At 48.0% G+C, this 14,534-nt stretch overlaps 1 protein-coding gene, 8 non-coding genes and 15 pseudogenes across 9 annotated transcripts; 1 reads left to right on the forward strand and 23 right to left on the reverse strand.

Moving 5' to 3' along the window:
* Nucleotides 1-369: 369 nt before the first annotated feature.
* On the reverse strand, nt 370-488 carry LOC148105302 (5S ribosomal RNA). Its single transcript, XR_015718839.1, has one exon. It is a non-coding gene; the product is annotated as a 5S ribosomal RNA (ribosomal RNA).
* Nucleotides 489-839: 351 nt separating this feature from the next.
* LOC148105303 (5S ribosomal RNA) lies at nt 840-958 on the reverse strand (annotated as a pseudogene).
* A 390-nt stretch (nt 959-1,348) lies between these two features.
* On the reverse strand, nt 1,349-1,467 carry LOC148105304 (5S ribosomal RNA; annotated as a pseudogene).
* Nucleotides 1,468-1,818: 351 nt separating this feature from the next.
* On the reverse strand, nt 1,819-1,937 carry LOC148105305 (5S ribosomal RNA; annotated as a pseudogene).
* A 390-nt stretch (nt 1,938-2,327) lies between these two features.
* Nucleotides 2,328-2,446, reverse strand: LOC148105306 (5S ribosomal RNA; annotated as a pseudogene).
* Nucleotides 2,447-3,456: 1,010 nt separating this feature from the next.
* Nucleotides 3,457-4,484, forward strand: LOC148105307 (uncharacterized; the record flags this gene model as incomplete). Its single annotated transcript, XM_087838366.1, has 3 exons — nt 3,457-3,599; nt 3,685-3,967; nt 4,059-4,484. Coding segments are annotated over 3 exons (852 nt in total), but the record flags the coding sequence as incomplete, so codon positions are not given.
* A 1,305-nt stretch (nt 4,485-5,789) lies between these two features.
* Nucleotides 5,790-5,908, reverse strand: LOC148105308 (5S ribosomal RNA; annotated as a pseudogene).
* A 390-nt stretch (nt 5,909-6,298) lies between these two features.
* On the reverse strand, nt 6,299-6,417 carry LOC148105309 (5S ribosomal RNA; annotated as a pseudogene).
* A 390-nt stretch (nt 6,418-6,807) lies between these two features.
* LOC148105310 (5S ribosomal RNA) lies at nt 6,808-6,926 on the reverse strand. The gene has a single exon (XR_015718840.1). It is a non-coding gene; the product is annotated as a 5S ribosomal RNA (ribosomal RNA).
* A 390-nt stretch (nt 6,927-7,316) lies between these two features.
* On the reverse strand, nt 7,317-7,435 carry LOC148105311 (5S ribosomal RNA; annotated as a pseudogene).
* Nucleotides 7,436-7,824: 389 nt separating this feature from the next.
* LOC148105312 (5S ribosomal RNA) lies at nt 7,825-7,943 on the reverse strand (annotated as a pseudogene).
* A 389-nt stretch (nt 7,944-8,332) lies between these two features.
* Nucleotides 8,333-8,451, reverse strand: LOC148105313 (5S ribosomal RNA; annotated as a pseudogene).
* A 390-nt stretch (nt 8,452-8,841) lies between these two features.
* LOC148105314 (5S ribosomal RNA) lies at nt 8,842-8,960 on the reverse strand. The gene has a single exon (XR_015718842.1). It is a non-coding gene; the product is annotated as a 5S ribosomal RNA (ribosomal RNA).
* Nucleotides 8,961-9,350: 390 nt separating this feature from the next.
* On the reverse strand, nt 9,351-9,469 carry LOC148105315 (5S ribosomal RNA; annotated as a pseudogene).
* Nucleotides 9,470-9,860: 391 nt separating this feature from the next.
* LOC148105316 (5S ribosomal RNA) lies at nt 9,861-9,979 on the reverse strand. The gene has a single exon (XR_015718843.1). It is a non-coding gene; the product is annotated as a 5S ribosomal RNA (ribosomal RNA).
* Nucleotides 9,980-10,370: 391 nt separating this feature from the next.
* On the reverse strand, nt 10,371-10,489 carry LOC148105317 (5S ribosomal RNA). Its single transcript, XR_015718844.1, has one exon. It is a non-coding gene; the product is annotated as a 5S ribosomal RNA (ribosomal RNA).
* A 390-nt stretch (nt 10,490-10,879) lies between these two features.
* Nucleotides 10,880-10,998, reverse strand: LOC148105318 (5S ribosomal RNA; annotated as a pseudogene).
* Nucleotides 10,999-11,388: 390 nt separating this feature from the next.
* Nucleotides 11,389-11,507, reverse strand: LOC148105319 (5S ribosomal RNA; annotated as a pseudogene).
* Nucleotides 11,508-11,898: 391 nt separating this feature from the next.
* Nucleotides 11,899-12,017, reverse strand: LOC148105320 (5S ribosomal RNA; annotated as a pseudogene).
* Nucleotides 12,018-12,407: 390 nt separating this feature from the next.
* LOC148105321 (5S ribosomal RNA) lies at nt 12,408-12,526 on the reverse strand. Its single transcript, XR_015718845.1, has one exon. It is a non-coding gene; the product is annotated as a 5S ribosomal RNA (ribosomal RNA).
* A 390-nt stretch (nt 12,527-12,916) lies between these two features.
* LOC148105322 (5S ribosomal RNA) lies at nt 12,917-13,035 on the reverse strand. Its single transcript, XR_015718846.1, has one exon. It is a non-coding gene; the product is annotated as a 5S ribosomal RNA (ribosomal RNA).
* Nucleotides 13,036-13,426: 391 nt separating this feature from the next.
* Nucleotides 13,427-13,545, reverse strand: LOC148105323 (5S ribosomal RNA). Its single transcript, XR_015718847.1, has one exon. It is a non-coding gene; the product is annotated as a 5S ribosomal RNA (ribosomal RNA).
* Nucleotides 13,546-13,935: 390 nt separating this feature from the next.
* On the reverse strand, nt 13,936-14,054 carry LOC148105324 (5S ribosomal RNA; annotated as a pseudogene).
* Nucleotides 14,055-14,443: 389 nt separating this feature from the next.
* The window catches only part of LOC148105325 (5S ribosomal RNA), a 119-nt pseudogene continuing 28 nt past the window's right edge, over nt 14,444-14,534 (reverse strand).

Below are 14,534 nucleotides of genomic sequence, written 5' to 3' on the forward strand. Positions count from 1 at the left end.
TCAATTTATGGAATCAAGTGATGAGGTGGCCAGTACCTGAAGTTACGAACACAATCCTATAACCCTACCTGCATGCTTGCCTAATACCCTAAGCCAAAGACTCAGTTTAGCATTTATCCAGCAGCACAGGCCCTGGATTTTTGAAGATGGCCTCAGGAACCAGCACAGGGCCTGGTGTGGTGTAGTTAGCCTCGGCCAGCAGCACTGGCCCTGGTGTGTTGTAGGTGGCCTCAGCCAGCAGAACAAGACATTTGTGAAAACAGCCAAAAGCAATGTCGTTAAAGTGCCCTCATTAATGGGCAGCTGCTTTGGGTCTTTTAATACACCCCTTCTCTGGATCAAAAGCAGTTCAATGACATGAAAATGAAAGGCTTACAGCACCAGGTATTCCCAGGCAGTCTCCCATCCAAGTACTAACCAAGCCCAGCCCTGCTTAGCTTCCGAGATCAGACGAGGTCAGGCGTGCTCAGGGTGGTATGGCCGTAAGCTGCTGCCCACAGCACAATGTGTCAATTTATGGAATCAAGTGATGAGGTGGCCAGTACCTGAAGTTACGAACACAATCCTATAACCCTACCTGCATGCTTGCCTAATACCCTAACCCAAAGTCTCAGTTTAGCATTTATCCAGCAGCACGGGCCCTTGATTTTTGAAGATGGCCTCAGGAATCAGCACAGGGCCTGGTGTGTTGTAGGTGGCCTCAGCCAGCAGAACAAGACATTGGTGAAAACAGCCAAAAGCAATGTCGTTAATGTGCCCTTATTAATGGGCAGCTGCTTTGGGTCTTTTAATACACCCCTTCTCTGGATAAAAAGCAGTTCAATGACATGAAAATGAAAGGCTTACAGCACCAGGTATTCCCAGGCAGTCTCCCATCCAAGTACGAACCAAGCCCAGCCCTGCTTAGCTTCCGAGAGAAGACGAGGTCAGGCGTTCTCAGGGTGGTATGGCCGTAAGCTGCTGCCCAGAACACAATGTGTCAATTTATGGAATCAAGTGATGAGGTGGCCAGTACCTGAAGTTACGAACACAATCCTATAACCCTACCTGCAGGCTTGCCTAATACCCTAACCCAAAGACTCAGTTTAGCATTTATCCAGCAGCACAGGCCCTGGATTTTTGAAGATGGCCTCAGGAACCAGCACAGGGCCTGGTGTGGTGTAGTTAGCCTCGGCCAGCAGCACTGGCCCTGGTGTGTTGTAGGTGGCCTCAGCCAGCAGAACAAGACATTGGTGAAAACAGCCAAAAGCAATGTCGTTAATGTGCCCTCATTAATGGGCAGCTGCTTTGGGTCTTTTAATACACCCCTTCTCTGGATCAAAAGCAGTTCAATGACATGAAAATGAAATGCTTACAGCACCAGGTATTCCCAGGCAGTCTCCCATCCAAGTACTAACCAAGCCCAGCCCTGCTTAGCTTCCGAGATCAGACGAGGTCAGGAGTGCTCAGGGTGGTATGGCCGTAAGCTGCTGCCCACAGCACAATGTGTCAATTTATGGAATCAAGTGATGCGGTGGACAGTACCTGAAGTTACGAACACAATCCTATAACCCTACCTGCATGCTTGCCTAATACCCTAAGCCAAAGACTCAGTTTAGCATTTATCCAGCAGCACGGGCCCAGGATTTTTGAAGATGGCCTGAGGAACCAGTACAGGGCCTGGTGTGTTGTAGGTGGCCTCAGCCAGCAGAACAAGACATTGGTGAAAACAGCCAAAAGCAATGTCCTTAATGTGCCCTCATTAATGGGCAGCTGCTTTGGGTCTTTTAATACACCCCTTCTCTGAATCAAAAGCAGTTCAATGACATGAAAATGAAAGGCTTACAGCACCAGGTATTCCCAGGCAGTCTCCCATCCAAGTACTAACCAAGCCCAGCCCTGCTTAGCTTCCGAGATCAGACTAGGTCAGGCGTGCTCAGGGTGGTATGGCCGTAAGCTGCTTCCCACAGCACAATGTGTCAATTTATGGAATCAAGTGATGAGGTGGCCAGTACCTGAAGTTACGAACACAATCCTATAACCCTACCTGCATGCTTGCCTAATACCCTAAGCCAAAGACTCAGTTTAGCGTTCATCCAGCAGCACAGGCCCTGGATTTTTGAAGATGGCCTCAGGAACCAGCACAGGGCCTGGTGTGGTGTAGTTAGCCTCGGCCAGCAGCACTGGCCCTGGTGTGTTGTAGGTGGCCTCAGCCAGCCGAACAAGACATTGGTGAAAACAGCCAAAAGCAATGTCTTTAATGTGCCCTCATTAATGGGCAGCTGCTTTGGGTCTTTTAATACAGCCCTTCTCTGGATCAAAAGCAGTTCAATGACATGAAAATGAAAGGCTTACAGCACCAGGTATTCCCAGGCAGTCTCCCATCCAAGTACTAACCAAGCCCAGCCCTGCTTAGCTTCCGAGATCAGACGAGGTCAGGCGTGCTCAGGGTGGTATGGCCGTAAGGTGATGCCCACAGCACAATGTGTCAATTTATGGAATCAAGTGATGAGGTGGCCAGTACCTGAAGTTACGAACACAATCCTATAACCCTACCTGCATGCTTGCCTAATACCCTAAGCCAAAGACTCAGTTTAGCATTTATCCAGCAGCACAGGCCCTGGATTTTTGAAGATGGCCTCAGGAACCAGCACAGGGCCTGGTGTGGTGTAGTTAGCCTCGGCCAGCAGCACTGGCCCTGGTGTGTTGTAGGTGGCCTCAGCCAGCAGAACAAGACATTGGTGAAAACAGCCAAAAGCAATGTTGTTAATGTGCCCTCATTAATGGGCATCTGCTTTGGGTCTTTTACAGTTTTTTCTGAATGCTTAAACCCTAACTGTGATTCTTATAGCACAATTTCTAAAACTATTAATACTTATAGCAAAACCACTCACTGAGTTTGCAAAACTAAAAGCACAAATACTGCTTTGCACTCAGTTTGCCATTTTGTAACACACACTTTGCAAACCTGTAGCTACAATCCACTGCACAGCACTCTTTTTGCAGAACTGTAAACACAACTCACTGCTTTACACTCAATTTCCAAATGATCAACGCACTCCTACCAAAACTATACACATTTAAGGCTATTATTTACACTATTTTGCCAACTGTCTGGCACACTGTCACATGTGAAAACTTTTTTAGATAATTAGTTCACTTTGCAATCAGCCTAAGCACTATAAACAGGCCACAGGTAAGCTGTCTATGTGGAGTACAATGGAAGGAGCAGTAAGAGTGAGAAGAGTGAGAATCAGAGGAGGCCGAGGGAGAGGACGTGGAGGCGAAGAAGTTGGAGGAAGAGGACGTGGAGGTGAAGAAGTTTGAGGAAGAGGACGTGGAGGTGAAGAAGTTGGAGGAAGAGGACATGGAGGTGAAGAAGCAAGAGGGTTAGAGGAAGTTAGAGGAAGAGGACAAGGAGGAGCAAGAAGAGGACGAGGAGGGGAAAGAGGAAGGGTAAGAAGAGTAAGAAACAGAATAACTGATGACATCAGAGCTACAATAGTGGACCATGTCATCAACCATGGGATGACCCTGAGGGAAGCTGGCCAACGGGTTCAGCCTAAACTGAGCCGCTACACTGTGGCAAGCATCATTAGGACATTTCGAAATGAGAATCGGTAAGTACTTTGTAGCGCTGCCATACTCTAATGAGAAAGACAACAGTACCATACATGCAAAAATACTGAAATTGTTACTTTACAGAATTGCTAGACGTCCAGATGTTGGGGGCAGAGGCAGAATGTTCACTCCAGAGCAAGAGACCCATATAGTGAACATGGTGATTGCCAATAATGCAATAAGACTGCGCGAAATACAGCAGCGCATAATTGATAATGACACCATCTTTCAAAATATACACAGTGCAAGCATTTCTGCACTAAGTCGTGTACTTGCGCGCCACAGAATAAGAATGAAGCAAATTTACAGAGTTCCTTTCGAGAGAAACACAGAACTTGTAAAGCAACTGCGATATGACTATGTGCAGGTAAGCTAGTGTCATTGGTTCTGAATTTGGAAGTGCATACTGTAGTGCTGTGCATGGGCCTGATGTGTTGCATTTGTTTTGTCTTGTCCAGAGAGTGATGGAACTAGAAGCAGATGCAACGGGACATGAGCTACTTTTTGTAGATGAGGCCGGTTTTAACCTCAGTAAAACCAGGAGACGTGGCAGGAACATAATTGGACACCGTGCCATCATCAATGTCCCAGGACAACGTGGTGGTAACATAACCATGTGTGCAGCTATAAGCCAAAATGGTGTTGTTCACCATCATGCAACCATAGGCCCATACAACACTGCACACATTATTGCATTCCTGGACACCTTGCATGACATGCTCACTGTTCAGAGACCAGAGCAGACCCGATATGTCATCATATGGGACAATGTTAGTTTCCATAGGGCTGCTTTGGTCCGCAACTGGTTTACAGACCATCCATCCTTCATGGCACTCAACCTCCCTCCATACTCTCCATTCTTACAGTTTTTGCTGAATGCTTAAACCCTAACTGTGATTCTTATAGCACATTTTCTAAAACTATTAATACTTATAGCAAAACCACTCACTGAGTTTGCAAAACTAAAAGCACAAACACTGCTTTGCACTCAGTTTGCCATTTTGTAACACACACTTTGCAAACCTGTAGCTACAATCCACTGCACAGCACTCTTTTTGCAGAACTGTAAACACAACTCACTGCTTTGCACTCAATTTCCAAATGATCAACGCACTCCTAGCAAAACTATACACATTTACGGCCATTATTTACACTATTTTGCCAACTGTCTGGCACACTGTCACATGTGAAAACTTTTTTAGATAATTAGTTCACTTTGCAATCAGCCCAAGCACTATAATACAGGTAAGCTCTGTGTGTGGAGAACAATGGAGGGAGCTGGAAGAGTGAGAAGTAGAGGAGGCCGAGGAAGAGGACGTGGAGGTGAAGAAGTAGGAAAAAGCGGACGACAAGGACAAGGAGGAGCAAGAGGAGGATGAGGAGGGAGGAGAGGAGGACGAGGAGGGGGGAGAGGAAGGGTAAGAAGAGTAAGACATAGAATTGCTGATGACATCAGAGCTACAATAGTGGACCATGTAATCAACCGTGGAATGACCCTGAGGGAAGCTGGCCAACTTGTCCAGCCTAACTCGCGCCGCTACACTGTAGCAAGCATCATAAGGACATTTTGAAATGAGAATCGGTTAGTGCAGTCACTTTGCACTAAGATTTGTAGCACTGCCATATGCTAATGAGAAACACAACAATACCATAGATGTAAAAATACTGAAATTGTTACTTTACAGAATTGCTAGACGACCAGATGCTGGGGCAGAGGAAGCATGTTCACTGCAGACCAAGAAACCCATATAGTCAATATGGCGATTGCAAATAATCCTATACTTGGATATAAACACTTGTGTTTGTTTTGATGTGTGTGAATAAACACCAGTACTTGAAGTTAACTGACATAGCCTACCTTCTGCACAGAGAAAGCAAAAGCCAGATGTGTTTTTTATTCATACCATCAGTGTGCAGTTGGCGCATTGTGTGCTTAGTAGATGATGGCTTGTGTGTACTGTTTGATACGGAAACACCATTTTTACGAAGGTGTGAAGAGTTAATCTAGCTGTGTTTGCTTTCGCAAGAGAACTACAATGTTTTGATAATTGGGTGACAGGTTTTCTTATTTGTGTGTAGAGTTTTGCAAAAATAGCCAATACTTACAAAAAATGTGCTTAAGCAATCAGAAAAAACTGTAATACACCCCGTCTCTGGATCAAAAGCAGTTCAATGACATGAAAATGAAAGGCTTACAGCACCAGGTATTCCCAGGCAGTCTCCCATCCAAGTACTAACCAAGCCCAGCCCTGTTTAGCTTCCGAGATCAGACGAGGTCAGGCGTGCTCAGGGTGGTATGGCCGTAAGCTGCTGCCCACAGCACAATGTGTCAATTTATGGAATCAAGTGATGAGGTGGCCAGTACCTGAAGTTACGAACACAATCCTATAACCCTACCTTCATGCTTGCCTAATACCGTAACCCAAAGACTCAGTTTAGCATTTATCCAGCAGCACAGGCCCTGGATTTTTGAAGATGGCCTCAGGAACCAGAACAGGGCCTGGTGTGGTGTAGTTAGCCTCGGCCAGCAGCACTGGCCCTGGTGTGTTGTAGGTGGCCTCAGCCAGCAGAACAAGACATTGGTGAAAACAGCCAAAAGCAATGTTGTTAATGTGCCCTCATTAATGGGCATCTGCTTTGGGTCTTTTAATACACCCCTTCTCTGGATCAAAAGCAGTGCAATGACATGAAAATGAAAGGCTTACAGCACCAGGTATTCCCAGGATGTCTCCCATCCAAGTACTAACCAAGCCCAGCCCTGCTTAGCATCTGAGATCAGACAAGGTCAGGCATGCTCAGGGTGGTATGGCCGTAAGCTGCTGCCCACAGCACAATGTGTCAATTTATGGAATCAAGTGATGAGGTGGCCAGTACCTGAAGTTACGAACACAATCCTATAACCCTACCTGCATGCTTGCCTAATACCCTAACCCAAAGACTCAGTTTAGCATTTATCCAGCAGCACAGGCCCTGGATTTTTGAAGATGGCCTCAGGAACCAGCACAGGGCCTGGTGTGGTGTAGTTAGCCTCGGCAAGCAGCACTGGCCCTGGTGTGTTGTAGGTGGCCTCAGCCAGCAGAACAAGACATTGGTGAAAACAGCCAAAAGCAATGTCGTTAATGTGCCCTCATTAATGGGCAGCTGCTTTGGGTCTTTTAATACACCCCTTCTCTGGATCAAAAGCAGTTCAATGACATGAAAATGAAAGGCTTACAGCACCAGGTATTCCCAGGCAGTCTCCCATCCAAGTACTAACCAAGCCCAGCCCTGCTTAGCTTCCGAGATCAGACGAGGTCAGGCGTGCTCAGGGTGGTATGGCCGTAAGCTGCTGCCCACGGCACAATGTGTCAATTTATGGAATCAAGTGATGAGGTGGCCAGTACCTGAAGTTACGAACACAATCCTATAACCCTACCTGCATGCTTGCCTAATACCCTAAGCCAAAGACTCAGTTTAGCATTTATCCAGCAGCACAGGCCCTGGATTTTTGAAGATGGCCTCAGGAACCAGCACAGGGCCTGGTGTGGTGTAGTTAGCCTCGGCCAGCAGCACTGGCCCTGGTGTGTTGTAGGTGGCCTCAGCCAGCAGAACAAGACATTGGTGAAAACAGCCAAAAGCAATGTCTTTAATGTGCCCTCATTAATGGGCATCTGCTTTGGGTCTTTTAATACACCCCTTCTCTGGATCAAAAGCAGTTCAATGACATGAAAATGAAAGGTTTACAGCACCAGGTATTCCCAGTTAGTCTCCCATCCTAGTACTAACCAAGCGCAGCCCTGTTTAGCTTCCGAGATCAGACGAGGTCAGGCGTGCTCAGGGTGGTATGGCCGTAAGCTGCTGCCCACAGCACAATGTTTCAATTTATGGAATCAAGTGATGAGGTGGCCAGTACCTGAAGTTACGAACACAATCCTATAACCCTACCTGCATGCTTGCCTAATACCCTAAGCCAAAGACTCATTTTAGCATTTATCCAGAAGCACAGGACCTGGAATTTGAAGATGGTCTCAGGAACCAGCACAGGGCCTGGTGTGGTGTAGTTAGCCTCGGCCAGCAGCACTGGCCCTGGTGTGTTGTATGTGGCCTCAGCCAGCAGAACAAGACATTGGTGAAAACAGCCAAAAGCAATGTCGTTAATTTGCCCTCATTAATGGGCAGCTGCTTTGGGTCTTTTAATACACCCCTTCTGTGGATCAAAATCAGTTCAATGACATGAAAATGAAAGGTTTACAGCACCAGGTATTCCCAGTTAGTCTCCCATCCAAGTACTAACCAAGCCCAGCCCTGCTTAGCTTCCGAGATCAGACGAGGTCAGGCGTGCTCAGGGTGGTATGGCCGTAAGCTGCTGCCCACAGCACAATGTTTCAATTTATGGAATCAAGTGATGAGGTGGCCAGTACCTGAAGTTACGAACACAATCCTATAACCCTACCTGCATGCTTGCCTAATACCCTAACCCAAAGACTCATTTTAGCATTTATCCAGCAGCACAGGACCTGGAATTTGAAGATGGCCTCAGGAACCAGCACGGGGCCTGGTGTGGTGTAGTTAGCCTCGGCCAGCAGCACTGGCCCTGGTGTGTTGTAGGTGGCCTCAGACAGCAGAACAAGACATTGGTGAAAACAGCCAAAAGCAATGTTGTTAATGTGCCCTCATTAATGGGCAGCTGCTTTGGGTCTTTTAATACACCCCTTCTCTGGATCAAAAGCAGTTCAATGACATGAAAATGAAAGGCTTACAGCACCAGGTATTCCCAGGCAGTCTCCCATCCAAGTACTAACCAAGCCCAGCCCTGCTTAGCATCTGAGATCAGATAAGGTCAGGCGTGCTCAGGGTGGTATGGCCGTAAGCTGCTGCCCACAGCACAATGTGTCAATTTATGGAATCAAGTGATGAGGTGGCCAGTACCTGTAGTTACGAACACAATCCTATAACCCTACCTGCATGCTTGCCTAATACCCTAAGCCAAAGACTCAGTTTAGCATTTATCCAGCAGCAAAGGCCCTGGATTTTTGAAGATGGCCTCAGGAACCAGCACAGGGCCTGGTGTGGTGTAGTTAGCCTCGGCAAGCAGCACTGGCCCTGGTGTGTTGTAGGTGGCCTCAGCCAGCAGAACAAGACATTGGTGAAAACAGCCAAAAGCAATGTCGTTAATGTGCCCTCATTAATGGGCAGCTGCTTTGGGTCTTTTAATACACCCCTTCTCTGGATCAAAAGCAGTTCAATGACATGAAAATGAAAGGCTTACAGCACCAGGTATTCCCAGGCAGTCTCCCATCCAAGTACTAACCAAGCCCAGCCCTGCTTAGCTTCCGAGATCAGACGAGGTCAGGCGTGCTCAGGGTGGTATGGCCGTAAGCTGCTGCCCACACCACAATGTGTCAATTTATGGAATCAAGTGATGAGGTGGCCAGTACCTGAAGTTACGAACACAATCCTATAACCCTACCTGCATGCTTGCCTAATACCCTAAGCCAAAGACTCAGTTTAGCATTTATCCAGCAGCACAGGCCCTGGATTTTTGAAGATGGCCTCAGGAACCAGCACAGGGCCTGGTGTGGTGTAGGTAGCCTCGGCCAGCAGCACTGGCCCTGGTGTGTTGTAGGTGGCCTCAGCCAGCAGAACAAGACATTGGTGAAAACAGCCAAAAGCAATGTCGTTAATGTGCCCTCATTAATGGGCAGCTGCTTTGGGTCTTTTAATACACCCCTTGACTGGATCAAAAGCACTTCAATGACATGAAAATGAAAGGCTTACAGCACCAGGTATTCCCAGGCAGTCTGCCATCCAAGTACTAACCAAGCCCAGCCCTGCTTAGCTTCCGAGATCAGACAAGGTCAGGCGTGCTCAGGGTGATATGGCCGTAAGCTGCTGCCCACACCACAATGTGTCAATTTATGGAATCAAGTGATGAGGTGGCCAGTACCTGAAGTTACGAACACAATCCTATAAGCCTACCTGCATGCTTGCCTAATACCCTAAGCCAAAGACTCAGTTTAGCATTTATCCAGCAGCACAGGCCCTGGATTTTTGAAGATGGCCTCAGGAACCAGCACAGGGCCTGGTGTGGTGTAGTTAGCCTTGGCCAAGCAGCACTTGCCCTGGTGTGTTGTAGGTGGCCTCAGCCAGCAGAACAAGACATTGGTGAAAACAGCCAAAAGCAATGTCGTTAATGTGCCCTCATTAATGGGCAGCTGCTTTGGGTCTTTTAATACACCCCTTCTCTGGATCAAAAGCAGTTCAATGACATGAAAATGAAAGGCTTACAGCACCAGGTATTCCCAGGCAGTCTCCCATCCAAGTACTAACCAAGCCCAGCCCTGCTTAGCTTCCGAGATCAGACGAGGTCAGGCGTGCTCAGGGTGGTATGGCCGTAAGCTGCTGCCCACAGCACAATGTGTCAATTTATGGAATCAAGTGATGAGGTGGCCAGTACCTGAAGTTACGAACACAATCCTATAACCCTACCTGCATGCTTGCCTAATACCCTAAGCCAAAGACTCAGTTTAGCATTTATCCAGCAGCACAGGCCCTGGATTTTTGAAGATGGCCTCAGGAACCAGCACAGGGCCTGGTGTGGTGTAGTTAGCCTTGGCCAAGCAGCACTGGCCCTGGTGTGTTGTAGGTGGCCTCAGCCAGCAGAACAAGACATTGGTGAAAACAGCCAAAAGCAATGTCGTTAATGTGCCCTCATTAATGGGCAGCTGCTTTGGGTCTTTTAATACACCCCTTCTCTGGATCAAAATCAGTTCAATGACATGAAAATGAAAGGCTTACAGCACCAGGTATTCCCAGGCAGTCTCCCATCCAAGTACTAACCAAGCCCAGCCCTGCTTAGCTTCCGAGATCAGACGAGGTCAGGCGTGCTCAGGGTGGTATGGCCGTAAGCTGCTGCCCATAGCACAATGTGTCAATTTATGGAATCAAGTGATGAGGTGGCCAGTACCTGTAGTTACGAACACAATCCTATAACCCTACCTGCATGCTTGCCTAATACCCTAAGCCAAAGACTCAGTTTAGCATTTATCCAGCAGCAAAGGCCCTGGATTTTTGAAGATGGCCTCAGGAACCAGCACAGGGCCTGGTGTGGTGTAGTTAGCCTCGGCAAGCAGCACTGGCCCTGGTGTGTTGTAGGTGGCCTCAGCCAGCAGAACAAGACATTGGTGAAAACAGCCAAAAGCAATGTCGTTAATGTGCCCTCATTAATGGGCAGCTGCTTTGGGTCTTTTAATACACCCCTTCTCTGGATCAAAAGCAGTTCAATGACATGAAAATGAAAGGCTTACACCACCAGGTATTCCCAGGCAGTCTCCCATCCAAGTACTAACCAAGCCCAGCCCTGCTTAGCTTCCGAGATCAGACGAGGTCAGGCGTGCTCAGGGTGGTATGGCCGTAAGCTGCTGCCCACACCACAATGTGTCAATTTATGGAATCAAGTGATGAGGTGGCCAGTACCTGAAGTTACGAACACAATCCTATAACCCTACCTGCATGCTTGCCTAATACCCTAAGCCAAAGACTCAGTTTAGCATTTATCCAGCAGCACAGGCCCTGGATTTTTGAAGATGGCCTCAGGAACCAGCACAGGGCCTGGTGTGGTGTAGGTAGCCTCGGCCAGCAGCACTGGCCCTGGTGTGTTGTAGGTGGCCTCAGCCAGCAGAACAAGACATTGGTGAAAACAGCCAAAAGCAATGTCGTTAATGTGCCCTCATTAATGGGCAGCTGCTTTGGGTCTTTTAATACACCCCTTGACTGGATCAAAAGCACTTCAATGACATGAAAATGAAAGGCTTACAGCACCAGGTATTCCCAGGCAGTCTCCCATCCAAGTACTAACCAAGCCCAGCCCTGCTTAGCTTCCGAGATCAGACGAGGTCAGGCGTGCTCAGGGTGATATGGCCGTAAGCTGCTGCCCACACCACAATGTGTCAATTTATGGAATCAAGTGATGAGGTGGCCAGTACCTGAAGTTACGAACACAATCCTATAACCCTACCTGCATGCTTGCCTAATACCCTAAGCCAAAGACTCAGTTTAGCATTTATCCAGCAGCACAGGCCCTGGATTTTTGAAGATGGCCTCAGGAACCAGCACAGGGCCTGGTGTGGTGTAGTTAGCCTTGGCCAAGCAGCACTTGCCCTGGTGTGTTGTAGGTGGCCTCAGCCAGCAGAACAAGACATTGGTGAAAACAGCCAAAAGCAATGTTGTTAATGTGCCCTCATTAATGGGCATCTGCTTTGGGTCTTTTAATACACCCCTTCTCTGGATCAAAAGCAGTGCAATGACATGAAAATGAAAGGCTTACAGCACCAGGTATTCCCAGGCAGTCTCCCATCCAAGTACTAACCAAGCCCAGCCCTGCTTAGCATCTGAGATCAGACAAGGTCAGGCGTGCTCAGGGTGGTATAGCCGTAAGCTGCTGCCCACAGCACAATGTGTCAATTTATGGAATCAAGTGATGAGGTGGCCAGTACCTGTAGTTACGAACACAATCCTATAACCCTACCTGCATGCTTGCCTAATACCCTAAGCCAAAGACTCAGTTTAGCATTTATCCAGCAGCAAAGGCCCTGGATTTTTGAAGATGGCCTCAGGAACCAGCACAGGGCCTGGTGTGGTGTAGTTAGCCTCGGCAAGCAGCACTGGCCCTGGTGTGTTGTAGGTGGCCTCAGCCAGCAGAACAAGACATTGGTGAAAACAGCCAAAAGCAATGTCGTTAATGTGCCCTCATTAATGGGCAGCTGCTTTGGGTCTTTTAATACACCCCTTCTCTGGATCAAAAGCAGTTCAATGACATGAAAATGAAAGGCTTACAGCACCAGGTATTCCCAGGCAGTCTCCCATCCAAGTACTAACCAAGCCCAGCCCTGCTTAGCTTCCGAGATCAGACGAGGTCAGGCGTGCTCAGGGTGGTATGGCCGTAAGCTGCTGCCCACAGCACAATGTGTCAATTTATGGAATCAAGTGATGAGGTGGCCAGTACCTGAAGTTACGAACACAATCCTATAACCCTACCTGCATGCTTGCCTAATACCCTAAGCCAAAGACTCAGTTTAGCATTTATCCAGCAGCACAGGCCCTGGATTTTTGAAGATGGCCTCAGGAACCAGCACAGGGCCTGGTGTGGTGTAGGTAGCCTCGGCCAGCAGCACTGGCCCTGGTGTGTTGTAGGTGGCCTCAGCCAGCAGAACAAGACATTGGTGAAAACAGCCAAAAGCAATGTCGTTAATGTGCCCTCATTAATGGGCAGCTGCTTTGGGTCTTTTAATACACCCCTTCTCTGGATCAAAAGCAGTTCAATGACATGAAAATGAAAGGCTTACAGCACCAGGTATTCCCAGGCAGTCTCCCATCCAAGTACTAACCAAGCCCAGCCCTGCTTAGCTTCCGAGATCAGACGAGGTCAGGCGTGCTCAGGGTGGTATGGCCGTAAGCTGCTGCCCACAGCACAATGTGTCAATTTATGGAATCAAGTGATGAGGTGGCCAGTACCTGAAGTTACGAACACAATCCTATAACCCTACCTGCATGCTTGCCTAATACCCTAAGCCAAAGACTCAGTTTAGCATTTATCCAGCAGCACAGGCCCTGGATTTTTGAAGATGGCCTCAGGAACCAGCACAGGGCCTGGTGTGGTGTAGTTAGCCTTGGCCAAGCAGCACTGGCCCTGGTGTGTTGTAGGTGGCCTCAGCCAGCAGAACAAGACATTGGTGAAAACAGCCAAAAGCAATGTCGTTAATGTGCCCTCATTAATGGGCAGCTGCTTTGGGTCTTTTAATACACCCCTTCTCTGGATCAAAATCAGTTCAATGACATGAAAATGAAAGGCTTACAGCACCAGGTATTCCCAGGCAGTCTCCCATCCAAGTACTAACCAAGCCCAGCCCTGCTTAGCTTCCGAGATCAGACGAGGTCAGGCGTGCTCAGGGTGGTATGGCCGTAAGCTGCTGCCCATAGCACAATGTGTCAATTTATGGAATCAAGTGATGAGGTGGCCAGTACCTGAAGTTACGAACACAATCCTATAACCCTACCTGCATGCTTGCCTAATACCCTAAGCCAAAGACTCAGTTTAGCATTTATCCAGCAGCACAGGCCCTGGATTTTTGAAGATGGCCTCAGGAACCAGCACAGGGCCTGGTGTGGTGTAGTTAGCCTCGGCCAGCAGCACTGGCCCTGGTGTGTTGTAGGTGGCCTCAGCCAGCAGAACAAGACATTGGTGAAAACAGCCAAAAGCAATGTCTTTAATGTGCCCTCATTAATGGGCATCTGCTTTGGGTCTTTTAATACACCCCTTCTCTGGATCAAAAGCAGTTCAATGACATGAAAATGAAAGGTTTACAGCACCAGGTATTCCCAGTTAATCTCCCATCCTAGTACTAACCAAGCCCAGCCCTGTTTAGCTTCCGAGATCAGACGAGGTCAGGCGTGCTCAGGGTGGTATGGCCGTAAGCTGCTGCCCACAGCACAATGTTTCAATTTATGGAATCAAGTGATGAGGTGGCCAGTACCTGAAGTTACGAACACAATCCTATAACCCTACCTGCATGCTTGCCTAATACCCTAAGCCAAAGACTCATTTTAGCATTTATCCAGAAGCACAGGACCTGGAATTTGAAGATGGTCTCAGGAACCAGCACAGGGCCTGGTGTGGTGTAGTTAGCCTCGGCCAGCAGCACTGGCCCTGGTGTGTTGTATGTGGCCTCAGCCAGCAGAACAAGACATTGGTGAAAACAGCCAAAAGCAATGTCGTTAATTTGCCCTCATTAATGGGCAGCTGCTTTGGGTCTTTTAATACACCCATTCTGTGGATCAAAATCAGTTCAATGACATGAAAATGAAAGGCTTACAGCAACAGGTATTCCCAGGCAGTCTCCCATCCAAGTACTAACCATGCCCAGCCCTGCTTAGCTTCCGAAATCAGACGAGGTCAG

This window comes from Neolamprologus brichardi, chromosome 3 (assembly GCF_056152115.1).
Source record: "Neolamprologus brichardi isolate AB-2024 chromosome 3, ASM5615211v1, whole genome shotgun sequence".
In the NCBI taxonomy this organism is placed as follows: domain Eukaryota; kingdom Metazoa; phylum Chordata; class Actinopteri; order Cichliformes; family Cichlidae; genus Neolamprologus; species Neolamprologus brichardi.